The following is a 16,186-nucleotide window of genomic DNA, read 5'->3' as shown; positions in this document are numbered from 1 at the left end:
GCTTTGTGATGGAATAAAAAATGCACAGTGCATTTCCTTAGCTGTGGGTGAGTCCACTGATACCACTGACAATGCTCAGTTGCTGGTGTTTGTGAGTTTTTATGATGAGGCAAAGAGGGAGTTTGTTGAAGATGTGTTGGGCCTGACGAACCTCAGTGGACACACAAGGGGGAATACATTTATAAAGCAATAATGGGAATGCTGAATGAAAGAGGGTGCAGCTGCCTTTATTCATAACTGCAGCTCTTACACTGCGACTCTGAGGGGTCAAACACAGACACAATAACAATGAAAACTGCTGCATACAGATTATTTTTGTTTTTGCAACCTCGTGTTAATGACCGTAATAAACGGACCTTTTTCTTATTGAAACATTTATTTTGGACCTTTAAGATTTGTATTTGAGTACCCCTGATCTAGTGATATCGGTAATATTAACTCCATTTAATACAACATTTACGGTACAAGATTCAATCATACAGCCCATGTAGTATGACAATGAATTACAGCAAACATGTGCAATATATCCATTATTACAGCTCCGTGGGATGGCAGTAAGACGATATGGATCCGTTCCCATTGTGCATCCATGGGTAAAGATAAACGCAACTCACATTGGTTCCTCATACAGCATCTCTGTAAACTACGTGTATTCACTGAATTTCACTCTCTGCCTTTAACGCTCGTTGTAGCTCCAAAAGCTCCAGCCAGAGCCTGGCTCCAGCACCCTCCCTGTGAGCACAGTGTGCTCTGATTGGTCGGGACACGTAACATGAACGTGCCGGGCTGCGCGGTCCCGTGGATTAGATGCGCGTTCATAATGCAGAGGGAAATAACTCTCAGAATAACGTTATTAGCAAATGTTTTACAACTTGAGGAACGAATGTTTTTTAATAAGGGCTATACAAGTGTTCATACTGGGTAGTTTATTTAGTTAAAAAATTATCCAACGAGTTACAGACCACTCTTTCCCCATGTAAGTCAATGGGAAAAGTGTTTCCGGGCCTGGCAACCAAACCGGAAGTGTAGTACCGCCGTTTGGCCAGCACGAATATTTTCATCTGAGTCCGGCGCACTACCTGGGGGCTTGACTACCGCCGCCTGCTGGTAAGGAAAGTTATTGCCACTCACGCATGCGCAGTTTGTACGTGCTCAGCGAGGAAAGTAACGAGTAAAGTACCGAGTTACTTTATGTAGATAGTAACGAAGTAGTGTAATATATTACATTTTTTAAAGTAATACATTTATAATTTGTAGTTCCGGACCATGGACAATGCAGCTTCCTTGCATTGACAGTTGTCTGTGCTGAATTTCTGCTGAGTTTCCTTTGCCTCATTTTCTATTTTGTGACCTGTCTGGTGTAAATGAGTGTGTTGCTGGTTTGATGAAGCCTAATTTGATAAAGTTTCAAATTAATTTCGGAAATATTTCGTAATATAGTTGTCTTTGTCACATTTTATTTGGCATTAGTAAATAATTATGCACATTTACAGATACTTTACATAATATGAGTGATAACACGTGTTATAAGGGCTATCTTTTCACAATAGGTGTGCCTTGAGATTTTTTTACTTGTCCTTTGGTGTGCCTTGGGCACAACAAAGTTTGGGAACCACTGGCATAAATGATAGTGGGCGTCTGAGGGTGTCATTACTGAGAAATGTCAAAGAAATTCAAAACCTTACATTTTAAAACAGGTTTGCATTCCTCCACTTAAGGTGACGTTATCATTGGAAACAACAAAAACGAACTATTTTGATGTAGAATTTATAAATTGAATCGTTAGAGCAGAACAAAATGGTTGTGTTGTAGCCTGAGTTCCGTGCAGCCCTAGTTTCAACAGGTGTAAACATGGTCCATATAATGTGAATACATGCAGAAGTAGACAGTAAGAGGCCCCTGACATCAGGCGTATTTGTTAAAATAGTAGGGGCTCTTCACTCTGCATAGCAGTATGAATAGCCTTAAAAAAACAAACAACCCACTCCGTGGTAACGAGAGTCATATTTCTGACCCATATGCCCTAAGTGAAGCCGTTAGTCTCATCTAACTGACCCAAGGGTTGGTGCTGGTGTGACAGTTCCAAGTGTTCAGAGCAGACTTCCAGCTTCCAGTTCATGGCTCGGTGGGGGGGAGCAGACCCACGTGAGACAGTGTCAATGGCTGTATTGTTCAGTGTGAGGAGCGTCATTCTCTCTGGGAGCAGGAAATGGTGTCCATTCTCGGACCAAACCATTAATGTCATGTAGAGCAGCCATAGCATCTCTGTGACTGCACTCAGCCGGACTGTAGCAGGGTAGAACTGGGTGACTCTTAGTGAAGCTGTCCAACGCCATTAGACAAAATGGAACCACGTGCTAACAAAAAGGACACAGGGTCATCAATGTCTCTCTTTACCATTGGCCTAATCATAAACAAATTAGTGGGAAAAATGTGGAACACTAATCCATCATGTGGAATGTTGAGTTAATTTAAATAATTACTTATGGGTTGAAATCAAATTAACATTAACATTAGAACCAAAGTCAGTTAACAAATTGGACTTGCACAGATCAGTAATCAATACACCATTTTTCCAGCTCCGTGATGAAAACGATAACAGGCAGGGATGCAAACTTGTCATCTTTTGGGGAAATTTGCCGTTTTGAATCCAAAATAGGTCGTTTGTGTGATTCAATAAAATATTATTGGGGTATGGACAGGGTTGCTAACTTTGGCTGGAGTGAGATTTTGATATCATGGGTTTAATTACACACATGCGCACGAAGTGACTGCTATCGTGTCCGTAGCGGGACCTTAGCATATATTTAGGATATATATATATAATATATATATACAAATACACAATATTGGACACAGACTATAAAGGGCACACAGTTTCATTAAATAATGAAAGTCAAACACATGTTTGTTTCCACTGTTTTATTGTGTGCCTGTCGCGATAAGCAACTTATTGACTTATCGGCTCCCGAGTATTTGCGATATTTGCGTTGGGTACTCTATGGTAGGGCTAACCCATACAGTGGTGGGGCTCAAATCAGTATTTGAAATGTAATTACATACACGCTATATCGCCCCCTTGTCAGTGAAACGCTACGCGTGAGGTTTAGATTATTTCCCTGTCTCAATCCAAATTGAACTGTATGAAATTAAAATAAAATAAAAACATTTGTCTTGTAGTAAATAAAAAGGGCGACCTGGAGCCAATCCTACCATTTCCTCACAAGTGAAAGTGTTGACATGCTGAAAACCCAACCGCCGCTTGGGGTCTGGGGGGATTCTCCCCCAGGAGATTTTTTGAAATACTAACATAAAATACACATTCTCTCTTGAGAGGAAAAAAAATAAATCCATCTGCACGACATATTTAAATGAAGCTGAACCTGCTGCTCCTCACAGAGGGACGAGTCTGTTTGAATTACTTTACATTTTTGGATACGGGTGGATCGCCCCCCCTTGTTCTGTGTGTCAAAATGGAAGATAGCCCACACACCTGTCAATCATCAAACCGTGGGGTCTTATTTCATTATGTGATGATTTCTATCAACACGTAATGTTGTATCGATGTATATAGAGATGTACTACCGCAAAAGTATTCCCCGTCGGGACTTCCTGCAACAACACCACGCCGTTATAATACAGTGCTGAGAATGAACGCACTCTTGAACGCCGTCATGTACAGCGCTGAGAATGAACGCGTTCTCAATTACGTTCATCTAGCGGAAATACAGTAGGTTCAGTTCACGTTCGCTCAAAATATGAACGCGTTCATGTACATTACTGCCTACGGATGCGTTCGTTAATATTAGCTGTGTGGTCCGGAGTGACTGTGGCACAGACTGGACCGCTGGAGAACAGCTGTTAGAACGGGGTGTTCAGAGCAGAGCTCCCTGTCGGAGCGGCAGAGCTTGAAGCGAACTGAAAATGTTTCTGGCTAACGTTAGCTTAGGTACTCAGATCTTGTTCTTGAGTAAACGTAGAAGTACCAGAGTGTAGGAATACTATGTTACAGTAAAAGTACTGCATTCAAAATGTTACTCAAGTAAAAGTATAAAAGTATTGTCATTAAAATATAGTGAAAATAGCGACAGTAAAAGAGTCACTGTACAGATTGGTTTATTTCAGAATAATATATATGATATGTTTTATAATGATTGATCATTAAAGTGTTCTCAAAGCTGGTAAGGTGCAGCTAGTTTGAATGACTTTGTATACTGCAGGGTAGCTGGTGGATTTACTCCAGGTGGAACTAAAATCTGATTCAACACTTGGTTATATTTCACATCATTCATCCACATCTGTGAAGTAACTAAAGGTATTAAATACATGTAGTGGAGTAAAACTACACCATGTACCACTGAACTGTAGTGGAGTAGAAAAATAAAGCAGCAAAACATTTTAGATACTCAAATAAAGTACCAGTATCTCAAAATTGTGCCCAAGTATAGTACTTGTGGAGTTTATGAACTTAGTTACTTTACACCAGTGGCTATACAGATAGAAAGACTAAGCCTTGCACAGAGGCATGAAAAGACATTTTCAAAATGCTCAAAAGTTCTGCCAAAAAAAAAAAAAAACTGACTGCTGAAATTAGATCTTCCTTTGTGCTCAAGCTCATAAAAACCCCCAACGCACAGCGCTGTGGTCTGCTTCAAATTATCTTCTCCTTCCAGAGGTCCCGCCTGTCTCTGACCCCGTGTCTTGCGTTTTATTTTATTTTCTTCTTCTGCAGCACCAAGCAGAGTATAGAAAAGGATGTTGAACTATATTTAAAACTGTAATTGAACTTCAACTCATATCCATTATCTGATTCCAGTGGCCAGTTGGAAACAGATAATGACAAAGTTTTCATTTTGCATCAATCGTGCAAAAAGGTTTAATCACCATTGTGTCTAAGTCTTGTCTTATCTGCTTTGTTTCGGAATGTGTTCAATACATTAGGTTATTTTATTTTCATTATTACCATACAATACATAGATTAAGAATAAATGAAACAAATAATACAACATTGACCTATTTGAGCAGACAGATGACCCGCAGTGATGCCTCTGAGGTTCCCGGGTGTAAAACAGAGGATTTTTTTGCTATTTATTTTCCTTTTGCGGAAATTTAGATTCATTTTACCTTGGCTGTGGACTGAATCATTTATTAGTTGTTAGAAAGCATGCACAAGACGGCAGGTATACAAACAAACACGAAACAATTATACAAACAAACATGAACCCGCAACAAATATCAGGTGACAGCTAAACTCATCCAGTTTAATTTTAATCCGAATTAGGGAAACTTCAGCGGGGGTAGGGAAATATCAGTACTTATTTTTATTTATTTATTTATTTATTTATTTTTAAACAACATCCAATTCAATAATCCGTAAATTTATTAAACACAGTGTGAATGTAATATTCTGCCACCACCCTTCCCATTTAATAGCTCAATTTAGTTCTTGAGCTTATGGTGTGATTAACAGAAAATACAAGTCTGTGTTGTTAAACATTCCTCGTGTGCCGTTCACCACAGGGGGGAGGGGAATTCTGTTGATGAGCAATAAACTACCTTATTCTCAATCAAAACCACTATGCAAATGTAGTGGTAAAACTGCTCAACCGACCGAGAGCAGAGATATTAATTAATTTAATTAATTCTAAGAACGGAATCTGCTGAAGAGTAATAACCACATTATTCTCAATCAACAACCACTATGCTAATTTAGTGGTGCTCTGCCCTCCCCGATCCGGAGAGCAGAGACTTTTAATGAATTCAGTACCCTTTATTTTAACAACAGCCAAATTCAACAACCCCTCAGTTTATGAAACACAGCGTGACGTAATATTTAGTAACATCCTAATAAGAGTTATGTTTATTTCCAAAACTCATAATGGTGCGATTTAAGTAGAATACGACACTGTGCATTGTTTCTCCTTGTGTGCTGCTCTCCACCGGGGGGGGGGATGGGAATTACCCACACCCTGCACCCTGCAGCAGCAACAGGAAGATTTCGAGGCGAGTTGATTTAACTAGTTAAACCGTTGAAATCTCCAGAATTCGGCGATTCGTTTCAGTACAAATCTTTACATTGCTTTTAAACCGAAGTTCCATATTACTGATGCCCTCTTTAAGGTCTCTCCGAATATTTGCCGTGCACACACACAGAAGAAACCAAAAATATTGCATCTATCTGTTCCACAGGTAATTTTATACCGTCAATCACAGAGTCTGGCGAGGCAATGTCAAAATATAGATTTGAAATTACACTCACCAGCTCGACGATTTGTTGGTAACCGTTCGCGACGCCAATTGTGAAGTAAAAACTTCTTTGCAGCAATGTTGAGCCAATCATGAAATGAGTGAAACTGGATTCGCCTGTCAATACACTGATGTTTATTGAGAGCCTGAGCGGCCGGAGAGTTCACAGCATATCACAGTTCCCTGCAAGATACCAGCAAACTCTGCCCAAAAGCGCCAAGCACCCCTCTATACAAAGAGAAGAGGAGGGCCCTAAAACACGCGGGTTTTCCTTTAATGCATGCCAGATGTCGAGACAAAGACTCGTTGCATTGTAAACCCACATGAGCCAAGCTTCTCCCCCACAAGACATCAGATGACCTCTTGACCTGTGTCTTCCTGAGAAGCTATGGATCACATTACAGGCAGGAATACACTTCAACCATATTAAACAGATTCCCGAGGACAAATCACTAAACTCTATATACTTTAACAAGACCAAAATATTCCTTTACAACTAGTATTTGAAGACAGATGATAACAGGTCAAGTACACTTCGTGGGTTCTACCGCACACTAACTTATTTCCTAAACCAACCACAAGATATAGCACTGTCTACGTCACAACTCCCCGCCCTCCCCCGTCCGCTCCACCAACCACAGGCCCGCACCTCAGCCACCATCACGGTGCAGCTCTATGATTGGCAGAGAGACGGGGGATGCCTAAGTGACACCCTGAGTAGCCTATCAGGATCGCTACACTATGAACTATGAAAAGATCTTAAAATCAATACAAATGTATTTATTATAAACGTTAGTCCTTAACATCTATCACTGTGTATATCACCATTCAAACATCTTTTAAAAGTTGAACAAACTCCACACAGCTCAGTAAACACTGTGAGATGTTGACTTTATTTGACCATTTCAGTAAAAACTAACGTTCATATTTCTCTTTTTGATTATAATACTGATGAACGTTTAAAACAAAGCACTTTGGCAACTTACCACATACGTTTTAAAATACTTAATAAGCACCGTAACTTTCATGATATCATTTCTCGGTCATAATCGGTTGTTTCCGTGAACGGCCGACTGTTGAGTGATGGCAAATGCTGCGGCTGCAATGCATTGTGGGGCAGCATTTTCTCCTCTCCTTTTGGTGAGGGAGGTCCAGTGGTTCCTAAGATAAAGGAGGTTATAAAGGAAGTTTGAAACCTCCTTTCCTTTCATTTAGAGAATTGGAACGGCACTTATCATGGCTGCCACTGAGGGACTTCCGGGTCATTTCACTCCGTTAGGAAGGTTCCTAAGCTAAATGGACTATTGGAACGCAACCCGAGTCTGCAGCGGTGCTGACTTGAGACCGGTCTCTACCTGACCGGAGTCACGCTGTGTGTGTCCGTCAGGAAACAAACTGTTAACAAGTAGTTCCAGCAAACATCCACTGATAAACTGCGATGTTAACAACCTCATGATAACCTCATATGTTTTTAACTTAGGATCATACCTGTGTTTAGTCTAGAAAAAGGTAAATGTGTGCATTTTATTATAAAGTTGTGTATATTTACAGACCGTTGCAAAAACTAAGAAGCTTATAAACATCAGGTTTAAAACTAAAAGAGCTTTGAAACACAATGAAAGATGTTTGGAGTTTTATTTGAGTTATTCATTTAAACTTTATGTCAAAGAGATGCTGATTTAAAACCGTTGTTACATACAGTTATGGCATTTCCTGTTTCTGCCGGAGAGAGGGGAAGCCGTCCCAAAGCTTGCTGCTGTATTTACTCCCTCCATCTGACAGGAGAGAGCCTCGTTGAGCTGCGAGTGTGGCTACAGACGGAGTTCACTCCGTCACGGAGGGGTAGGGTCGAGGGAGTGGTTTGGTATTGGGCCAAAATGACTAACCATCATGCAACGCACTAGCAAGACGTTGATCGCAACTGCGCAGGTCTCGCTTGTCTCAAACAAGCCTAAAGTCTGAAGGAAGAAGCATATTTTTTCCGGTTGTGTACTTTCAAATTCTAGCGCACTCGAGCTGGTTTCTCCATTCTTACCTACCCTACCTTTAACTCTTTTTAGGGTGCAGCTATATGTTTTATTTATTTCAAAGTGGGTCCATTTTAATAATATTTTTTTTCCCTTCAAATGTGCAGAGGACTCCCCAAGTGCTGTGTTTAATTTATTTTAAAGTAGGCCTGTGTATTATTTTTAATTCTCCCTATAAGAGTTCTTTGTTTCTTATTAGAGGTTAACAGTTTTATATCATGTAATAAATGCAAAAAAAACTGTAGTTGTTGTCTGATATAACAATAAAAAACTATGAAATATGTTTTGCGGCTCCAGACAAAAACATGTTTTGGAAAAAGGAGCAAAATGGCTCTTTTGGTCAAAAAGGTTGCAGACCCCAGGTCTATTCCAAAACATCAGGAGGAAAGACAGAACATCTTAGAACATCAGAGACTGCACTGACCTCACCACCTTCAAAAAACTCACCTCTTCAATCTGGCTTTTAATGTGTGATTGTATTATTTGACTTTAACTTTAACTATATATTTATTTGTTGTTCCTTTATTTTATTTTATCTTCACTATATCTGTAAAGCGTCTTTGAGCACCTGTAAAAGCGCTAACAAATTAAATCTATTATTACATTATTATTATTATCTCTAGCAGAAGTACTCCTTTACTTGAGTAAAAGTAGAAATACTGTTACTAGGTTATTACAATACCTCGGAAAATAGATGAAATGCTAGAAATCACGTTACTGTTAAATGCCCATTGAAGGAGTGTTTGTCAGTGCTGACACATCACACTTTTGATTCAGAGGGATGAGTGTCAGCTGTATTTTGATTTATGTCCCAACCATCGTCTATAAAGAAAGACAAGAGGTCAATATTTGTTGTCATGAAGACAGCCTAATGTTTGATTGAAATGACTGCCTTTATTTTCCTCACTGTTTTGATTTGACCACAAGATGGTGCTAATGTAGTAAAAGTTGAACAAGTACCTCAGTAAGATGTATGAGTGTGCTCTTCCTCCTTCAAGATGTGTATAATTTAGAGACCAATTATCCCAAGTGTGTGTAAGTGATGGTTTGGTGATTTAGATCTTTCCAGTCTGTGAAACTGTGACTGAGCTTCTTCTATATAAATCTAATGAGCTGTATGTAATGACAGAAACCACAATTACGACTGTAACTCTCAACTGAAAAAACAGTTTGTAAAACTCTATAGTCTGACATGTGTTTCATTTTACAGTAATACCGCACAAACTGCATGGAAACACAAAGAATATACAGACACTTCACCTCATCAAGTAAATACATAATAACACATAGGAGTACATGATAAATAAGGTAAATAAAACAAACAAAAAACTTCTAAAATGTACATATATTTGAAAGACAGGAGCTATGAAGTAAATATAAATGCATTTCCAAATTGAGCCATTGATTGTTGTAGTATAAGTACAAATGCATAGTTTAAGTAAAGCATAATGGTATAAGTGACAGGGTTGAGCTTCGAAATGTTGAATGGCTTTCAATAAAGTAAATTAAAGACATTTTTAATAGTCCATAAAGACAACATGATTTTGGGTTGAAAACAGATAACAAACACACATATGCACGGACAGATATATCCAAGCAAATAGCACAATAGCAATGATCTGAATAAATAAGCTCCACAAGGCATGTATCGTATACTCTGTTGTAGAATGGCTTTTTGGACCCGTAATCAAATCTGATCCTGAGGAAATATTGATGATGGCGGATTAATGTGGACATTTTGTATTAGCTCTGCAAAAAACTGCTCCTCTCCAGGTGTCACTGAATGGTGGCTAGCAGCCCTATATCCTTCTCTTGTAACACAGTAACCTAACTGGAGTGGGTCAATGAGGCACCAGGACTAGACATGATGTGGGACTTGATCTGCTTCCCTATAACTTTCATGACCAGAACAATAATTGTACTCACAGAAAATGTTATTAAATCACATCATTCAAAACAAAGCAAAACACACTCCTGTTAACCTTGGCTAAAGTTGCAGCACAGTCTTCGCTGCATCACTCTAAAAAATAGAGTTACCATAGCTCAGAGTTACAGGGGCACTGGCCCTTGCACCTGTTGGCCCCGAGAACCTTCCATGGTGGGCTTGGAAGCAAACCTTGTCTTTTCTGCGGATGGGGATGGTGGTGGTGCCCCCCCCCCTGGTCCAGCGAGGACTGATCAGCACTGAGCTCTAAAGCACCAGTGATTTAGCATTTCCTTTTTGAACACGTTTTTCATTGTTTAAAATATATTTTAAACAATAGTTAGATTGATAGTGTTTTTTCATTTGCAGACGTGATAAAATTCCAAACAGCAGATAAATGTTGTGATTAAGGGAGCGGCGATGACATGTTGCTCTGCAGGCTGGACCAGCAGAGGTAAGCTAATGTTCCACTTTGCTGTGGGAACGGAGCATTACAATGTTAGAAGGGTCATTTCAGTAGATATCTGTTACACATATTAGAAAGAGCTTTCACCTAAATGAACACTGTTACTTCTTCTTCCTCGTTGATAATGTTTTAAATGTTTTAAACTAAAACTCTGGCAAAAGTTTACACATTGCACCTTTGAATGAAAGTTTGGAAATGAAATGTCTTCTGGGTGGAACCTCTCACAACCCAAAGACACACCTTTTTCTGGGAGAAAAAATACTGCTTTAAACCCTAAAATCACACATATTTAATGAGTTTAATATATCATCTTAGTATTCATTTTGTGACTCCTCTTGGTTATTTTGCCCAGGGATATATGACCCCTTGAGCCCTTGGTTAAGACTGCACTATAGACTTCCTCATATGCTATCCATCACATCCTTCAGTGCATGCTGGAACAGGTTGCACAAACATAAAGTTCTTAAAAACAATAAGAGGTGTGTTGCTCCAGATATGTCATTCATCAACTGTTGGCACACAAATGTAGTGAACAAACACAACATGTAAGAAATCATTCCCATGAACAAGTTCAGGAGTTTCAGTAGGCTTCATCAACATGAATCACCTTCATCATCCCTATTGACTGTCTCTTCCCTTTTTTCAATCTACCCAGACTTTCAGGTTATTCCTCCATCAACAGTCAGCTACTTTTCCATCTTGTGCCAAAGACATGATAAGATTTCTAAATATTACATTAAACACACGCACATATTTTGATACTGTCTATTTCAAATACATACACTGAAAAGGAAAACACAATTATTTACATTTTTGATTTTGGGCTATTTTGCTTCCATAACATGTCTTATTTTAGATAAATGCAAATACACAAACACCCAAAATACACATTTCAGTCTTTTTAACTGTGTTTCATATTTTGTCAACGTATATGTAAATGAACACATACAAACAAGAATGCCTCATTTGCAAATGTAACAATTTTCAGGAAACCTGTTCCTTTTTATGCTGCTGCAACGCAAACATTTCCCAATTTGGGATCAATAAAGTACATCTTATCATCCTAACTTATCTTTATCTTATCTTAAATGTGCCTTTATGAAAGTAATCAACTGAAAGATTAATGGTGGTAACAGTTGGTTGAAATTATAACTCTTTGGCCTCCCTAACTTGTAGTGTCTTCCCTTAAACTGTCACACACACCCAGTATTGCATGTCAGCACAGACACACCTACAGTGTGTGTGTGAAGGGTGACTCCCCCTGTGAGAGTGTGACTTTTTCTTCATCTCTGAACCAAAGTCTGACCTGTTTTCAGAGGACTCTCTGCCATCCCGTGTGTGACATAAAGTAAAGTAAGTACATTTACTTTGAGATTAATATGAAGTTTTCACCAAAGCTGCATTTACTTTGAAGAAAATAATTCCCAGTGGTAATATTATTAGATCATATTTTGAAATACTTCTCAGTAGATATGGCTTTAGTTCTTTATTTTTTGTGTCAAGTGAAGCATTGTGCAGGGTTGGTGTCATGTTGGATGTCCTCTATGCGCTGTAATTCGTTCCCATGTCACAGTATGTGTTGATCAGTGTTTAGCATTAGCATTGGGCATTCATTTTAAATGATGTCAGTTACTGAATACATACGACATTTTTCACATGAAATTAGTAGAGTTATCCCTTGGCTTACAAACAAATATATTTATGTTTGCAATTGAGAACTTACAATATTGCTCTAATAGCATGGTTTATTGGTTAAAAAATGTTTGCATTATTTAAAATTGCCATATTTTAGAGAAATCATCAAAAATATGTTGCAGTAATCATTGACAACGTTTTGTAACCTGATTACGTAATCCCAATTGCATGTCATTCGTTACTACCCATCCCTGGTGTTGACAACAATTGTTTGCATGCCTTTAAGCAGCTTGTGTTACTAGAATAAAACAATCAGCTAATATGTAAGAAGGAAAACAAATCGATGTTAACAAACACTAAATCAGCAGCAGTTTCTGTTTTTCTAAACTCTTTTTTTGTACATCCATCAGTTAGCAATCTCCACCCACCGTCATCATGCCTGAGACTGCAGAGGCCCACTCCTACACCCTCACCACCAACCGCAACTGCACCATCGAGCTCACCAATGTCAGCTCCTCCTACTGCCTCGTCCACCCCAAGTAAGAATCTCTGTTAGACAGCGTGAACAGTTTTTTCTAATCTGTGTGTTAATTAACCAATGAAGACAGTGATTATCAAATTCCTTCAATGTTCTTGAATCCATGCATGCATGACTACCAGTGGTATACAGTTAATACATCTTACATATACTGTGATTTAAAGCACTTGTACTTGTACACCATCACCTAGGTTGGGAATCATTGAGCGAAATTACCAGTACTGTTAATAACACATTTGACACTTTTGCACTTTTACTCAAAGAGGATTTTTTTATGCAGAGCATTAGCCCACTTATAAAGGAGTAATTTGACATTGTGGTATAAGCACAACCTGAGTAGAGGTTAGGGTTAGAGTAAGATTTGGGGTTGGCGTTCGGGGTAAGAAAACGTTTTGGTCCACTCATCACTGCATCTCTTTTACCCTGCAGGGTGCACTTGGAGAGTGGCTTCACCTTCAGCCCTCCCCAGCCCACCGTGCGTACCCAGAAGACCGAGCTGTGCTCCTTCGTCAAAGACGACCACACGGCAACGGGTGCCGTTGGCGTCCTGACCTACGAGCTGTTCGACATGAGCAACCGCCACTGCAACGAGGTGATCGCTATCATGTTCTCGGTGCCGTTCGACTACAACTTCTACAAGAACTGGCTCGGGGTGGGTATCTTCGAGCACACAAGAGAGTGCAACGAGAAACTGTTCAAACATATGTACAACGAAAAGGATTTCACCAACTTTCTGCGCCACGAGGCCGAAGGCTCAGGGGTGACCTACAAGGGGAGGATGGTAGATGTGAGGGCCTGCATGTCCGACGAAGGCAAGGCCATAATCAAACTGGAGCTGTACGACAAGATGGGCAAATGAATGTTTGTAATGAGTGCATTGGTGTGGAATAAAATGCAAGAACACAGTTGAAGCAGATGTTCCTGAAACCTACATACGCCATGTATGGGTGCTTTAAATGAATAAAAAACAATACAATGCAATTCTTGTCCTTGACCATTTTTCATCTTTATTTGAGCCATTAAAAATGATCACAAATGTTTGCAGGCAATGAAAAGATTGAAATCTCCTCAGCAGAAATAACATGAGTCATACTTCACTTTGATTTATAAAAGTATAAACACTGTGCAACATGCCATTTAGAGGTGCAGCATGTTCTTGTCCTCATGCAGACAGGAACAACTGCATCACTGCAGAGATAAAAGGTGCATAATGAGACGATGAGATAGTAAACAGTCTGCCTTATGCAGCAATGTTTTCTTAAGCAAGTCAACTCCAGATGAACTAAATGATCTTAACAATCTAAATCTGCTTTATCCGGTTGGGCCGAAGGATAAATCCTTCTTGATAAGAAATGTGAGTATTATCATACAATGCACCCTAAACACTATATAAGGGCTGGACATTTGTAGTGCAAAGTGAATATTCTCTGGCACATTGGAAAGATTTGGAAAAAGGTTGAGCTAACGGTAGATTTTTCAGAGCATCAGTACTGGTGTTGCAGGAAAATCAAAGAGCATGTAAGAGCAGTATGTAAGTTATACAGAAGCTGAAAGCACAACGTATTATCCTCCAATGGTTTTTATAGTCTTAACTGGACCATTGGACCAAGAGTATTCCTTTAGCCAACAAGTGCAATAAAAGATCAAATATTCTAAATGTGATTATTATGTGCATGCAGATTCTTCTTTTTTTCCTCAACAAAATACATAAAATGTCCATTGGGTTGGACAATCATTTTGTGGACGGTAAAATGTTTTTTTATTATCTTGGTAAAAGTGCTCTCCACCAAATATACCGATAATAAGAAAACATTGGGGAATCCAAGAAATCAAAGCGTATTAACAAAATAAGAACCAAATGGTTGATGGGTACCAAAATAAGAGGACTTTGCTTCCTGCATGGTTACTAAGGACAATAAATCACGGATATGAAAGAAACAGGTTTGTTCGCTTCTTGCATGAAGCTCAAACTTGATCGTAGCTAGGCAAAAATACACATTATGAAAACAAAAAAAGACCATCCTTATATGTTGCAACTGTTGGCTACACCCTGTCTTTGAGCCTCTGTCTACATACCTCAGGTGAGAGGCGAGGACAAAAAGCCAGTAACAAAGTAGGTGCGTACTGTGGGTGGAAACCCATTTGGGTTCGGTTACTGTGTCACAAATTCCCAAACAAGAGTGATCTAAAGAGAGAATCCTGTGTTTCAAATCTGGCACTGCCCGAGCGAGCAACACACCTAGGATCCGGACAGGTAAGCCTGTTTAATACTGGGCTGTATTTGGAGGTTTGATGGAAAATATAGTTTTTATGTAGCATTTAGCACTGTGCATAATTTGTTATGGCACTGTTCACAGCTAATTGTATTCACTGCATTGTAATACAATGTAATTCTGCTTTCCTGCAGCCTTTACAAGTAACAACATGTGTGAATCAGCAGAGGCATTGGCTGCTAACCTCACGAGCAGCAGAAATGTCACCATTGAGATCACCAACCTCACCAACAGCTTTTGCCTGGTAGACCCAAAGTAAGTGCAAACCTAAAAGACAATATTGTTTAGAGTATTCTTAACAAAATAATGCATCTTAATGCAAATATGTGTGTAGCCTGATAAAAACAAACTAGAGATGAATTATCCGGTTTTTGCTCTTAATTATTATTTTTTTCTTCTTTTGCCTTTAAAAAAAAGGGTGTACCTGGATAGTGGGAACTGCCATAGCCCACCCCAGCCCACCGTGCGCCCTCTGAAAACCGAGGTGTGCAACTTCAGCAAGACCAGTTCCAAAGCCACCGGTGCTGTGGGCGTCATGACCTACGACCTGTTTGCAAGAAATAGCAACACCCCTACGGAGAAATTAGCCATAATGTTCTCTGTGCCCTACGATAATAGCTCCTACAAGAACTGGTTCGCCTTGGCAATCTACCCCATGTCCAAAGTGTGCGATGAGAAGCTGTACAAAGAGATGTATTACGACAAAGAACCCAAGGGCTTTGTGAGGCAGGAGTCCAATGGCTCTGATCTCACGTTCCAGGGCGCAACACTGGACATGAAGGCTACCATGTCCCCGATGGGCAGGTCCATATTGAAGGTGGAGGTGTGGGACAAGCTCTTCACTCCAACAATGAACCAGCAGCATCACTAAGCCAGTAATTCATTTATATCAAAACACAGTTTAATGGGCAGTGTGTTTGATTAAATATGCTTAGCCCTAACACCTTTGCTACTGTATAATCTATTCATGCAATAAATACAGTCTGATATACAAATAAATGTGTGTCTAAGTGATCATTACAAAAGGTCTTGGCAAAGCTTCAGAACACTCGGGACCAACTGGTGGAACAAGTTAAT

General features: G+C 39.4%; 2 protein-coding genes across 3 annotated transcripts; both read left to right on the top strand.

Moving 5' to 3' along the window:
* Positions 1–11,791: 11,791 nt before the first annotated feature.
* On the top strand, positions 11,792–13,817 carry LOC117553490 (DELTA-stichotoxin-Hmg2b-like). 2 transcript variants are annotated; one of them, XM_034227436.1, is made up of 3 exons: positions 11,792–12,016; positions 12,709–12,837; positions 13,266–13,817. In XM_034227436.1, the coding sequence occupies exons 2-3, from the start codon at positions 12,734–12,736 to the stop codon at positions 13,693–13,695; spliced, it is 534 nt and encodes a 177-aa protein (XP_034083327.1). In that variant the 5' UTR covers positions 11,792–12,016; positions 12,709–12,733; the 3' UTR covers positions 13,696–13,817. The 2 variants fall into 2 exon arrangements, with proteins under 2 accessions (XP_034083327.1, XP_034083328.1); XM_034227437.1 differs by having other exon boundaries at positions 11,923–12,011.
* A 1,081-nt stretch (positions 13,818–14,898) lies between these two features.
* LOC117553489 (DELTA-sagatoxin-Srs1a-like) lies at positions 14,899–16,108 on the top strand. The gene is made up of 3 exons (XM_034227435.1): positions 14,899–15,090; positions 15,244–15,364; positions 15,527–16,108. The coding sequence occupies exons 2-3, from the start codon at positions 15,261–15,263 to the stop codon at positions 15,978–15,980; spliced, it is 558 nt and encodes a 185-aa protein (XP_034083326.1). The 5' UTR covers positions 14,899–15,090; positions 15,244–15,260; the 3' UTR covers positions 15,981–16,108.
* The last annotated feature ends 78 nt before the right edge of the window (positions 16,109–16,186 follow it).

Source organism: Gymnodraco acuticeps, unplaced genomic scaffold, assembly GCF_902827175.1.
Source record: "Gymnodraco acuticeps unplaced genomic scaffold, fGymAcu1.1, whole genome shotgun sequence".
In the NCBI taxonomy this organism is placed as follows: domain Eukaryota; kingdom Metazoa; phylum Chordata; class Actinopteri; order Perciformes; family Bathydraconidae; genus Gymnodraco; species Gymnodraco acuticeps.
The sequence above is the reverse complement of the archived record's forward strand: the minus strand, read 5'-3'. Positions and strand labels throughout refer to the sequence as shown.